This window comes from Sphaeroforma arctica (genome assembly GCF_001186125.1).
Source record: "Sphaeroforma arctica JP610 unplaced genomic scaffold supercont1.105, whole genome shotgun sequence".
NCBI classification, from domain to species: domain Eukaryota; class Ichthyosporea; order Ichthyophonida; genus Sphaeroforma; species Sphaeroforma arctica.
The window spans coordinates 80,891-83,374 of NW_014040453.1; the positions used below are offsets into that span (position 1 = coordinate 80,891).

The 2,484-nt window shown below is 39.9% G+C and overlaps 1 protein-coding gene across 1 annotated transcript in view; it reads left to right on the plus strand.

Moving 5' to 3' along the window:
- Window positions 1-123: 123 nt before the first annotated feature.
- The window catches only part of SARC_02365 (hypothetical protein), a gene marked incomplete at its 5' end in the record, with an annotated part of 2,580 nt that continues 219 nt past the window's right edge, over window positions 124-2,484 (plus strand). Inside the window, 4 exons of the mRNA XM_014303887.1 lie at window positions 124-217; window positions 1,122-1,186; window positions 1,563-1,672; window positions 2,281-2,484. The exon at window positions 2,281-2,484 is cut by the window's right edge and continues 219 nt beyond it. Of these exons, the coding sequence (XP_014159362.1) occupies window positions 124-217; window positions 1,122-1,186; window positions 1,563-1,672; window positions 2,281-2,381 (370 nt within the window). The remainder of the gene's footprint in view (window positions 218-1,121; window positions 1,187-1,562; window positions 1,673-2,280) is intronic.

Below are 2,484 nucleotides of genomic sequence, written 5' to 3' on the forward strand. Positions count from 1 at the left end.
TATATATATATATATATAAATACATATATATATATATATGTGTGTGGGGGGGGGTCGTATTGTTTCATACAATAATTCTCAGTTACCGCATACTACTAATCCTTACACTTCTCTTGTTTCTTGCAGATGGGTTTGTGACGATTGTGGTGTCTGTGCGTCATGTGGGAAGACACAGCCAGGTGAGGGCGCGAGCGCAAACATGCGCTGGAAACATGAGGTACAGTTCACTTATCCTGATCTCAAGGAACGTATGCGTGCAATAGTTCGTTAATCCTTTGGCATTGGGTTCGATGCAGGTGTGTAGTATCTGTAAGCCGACCGTACGATATGAAAGACGCTGAAATGAAGTGATACAGTTTTTAACTATACTACATGCCCTGGTGTGATGGTACCAACTGTGAAGTCGTAACCAAAGCGTTCCACTCGGTGATTGTATTGCGGAGAGTGCCACGTGTTGGCTGTACTTAATCGGCGGAGTGGTGTGCCGATGTACTGAGTTGTGTATGTAAGGTCCTGCCGTGTGTTCTGGGCAGAATCCTGGTCTTTCTCTGACATAGGTTACACTGTAGTCTACTGATTGATATAAATTCATACAATGTGGCCTACTGGTTCTTCCATTGTAGTTTACTGATTGTTTCATATATAGATGACTGCTTCTACAGGCACACAATATATACGTGCATATGCACATATACATATACATACACTTATACATTCTCATATAAATATACTTACACATATACATATACATACATACTCATACACATACACATACGCATACACATGAACATACACATGAACATGCACATGCATATGAACATACACATGAACATACACATGAACATACTTATGCACATGAACTTGCACATGCACATAGACATAGAATTTTGATGTTTGGCACATACAAAGGCAAGGAGACGGACTGGAAAGTAAGCGCAGGCTCTACTGAGCTTTTACATATGGTTTTACTTGGTTCTACTGAGCTTTTACCTATGGTTTTACTTGGTTCTACTGAGCTTTTACATATGGTTTTGCTTGAAATGTCCCAACCTAAGCTGTCGGACTGTACGACGTGATCAGGTGATAATTGCTTGGTCATTTGTATCCCACTCAAAACACAGTACTCCAAAGGCACTGATACCACTGACCCGGTGTTCTTGCAGACCCTTTGCCTGGCCTGTTCAAAGTATGTTACAGTTTCTGCATATGTGTGTTAGAGTTTCTGCATATGTATGTTTCAGTTTCTGCATATATATGTTATAGATTCTGCATATGTATGTTACAGTTTCTGCATATGTATGTTATAGTTTCTTCATATGTATGTTACAGTTTCTGCATATGTATGTTATAGTTTTTGCATATGTATGTTATAGTTTCTGCATATGTATGTTATAGTTTCTGCATGTGCATATTATAGTTTCTGCATATGTATGTTAGTTTCTATACGTAGCTGTTTTAAAATGGTGCCCTGCTCAATCACACAGAACTCTGTCGGGTATACAACCCGCGCACTGTTTGGGTGGCTGTGTGTGTACTGATGAACTTCTCACATCTTCCTGTAGGCTATTCCGTAGTGGCAATTTCTGCCCCATTTGTTTGAAGGTCTACCGAAACTCAGAGAATCTGACACCCATGGTGTGCTGCGATCGATGCGACCAATGGATACACATAGGTGAGACGTCGTTTCGCTTATGAAAGTATCACACTCGTAAATCGAGCACACATCATGATGTCTGGCGAATGCCTGATACTTGAAAACATATGCTAGCAGTACAACGACCTATATATATGCAGGATTGATTACTAGAGCAAATGTATGTATGTATGTATGTATGTATGTATGTATGTATGTATATACGTATGTATGTATGTATGTATGTATGTATGTATGTATATATGTATGTATGTATATGTATGTATGTATGTATGTATATATATATATATGTTTATGTGTGTGTGGGTGTGTATGTGTATATATGTATGTTTATATATATATATATATATAGATATGTATATATATGTGTGTGTGTACGTCACCAAATGTGTAAGTGTGTGAGTGCATTAATTAGTATGTAAATATGTCACAGCTGCAGTGGTGTACAACAGATCGTTCAGACCCACATGTACTTACACGCGCGCGCATGTAGTATATGATCGTCTCCCTTACTAAGCATACCTACCACTATCAGTTGGCCACAACTAATATGGCAAAGTACCATTCATGTCGCTGTCTACCACTGTCAGTTAACCATAACTGTGCTTTTCGTGTCACTTTCACAGATTGTGACAATATAAGTGAGCGCGAGTACAAGCTCATGTCCGAGTCTGAGCGGGCGTACACGTGCGCAGTCTGTCGCGGAGACGTACCTTCGCGAGTCTGAGCTGAGCTGTATTAGAGCCACGAGCATTCCCCGGTTGAAGTAGCTGTGCGTTATGAAACTCAGCCGTGCCAAATAGTATGTGCAACCTACGTAGTCGTCTACA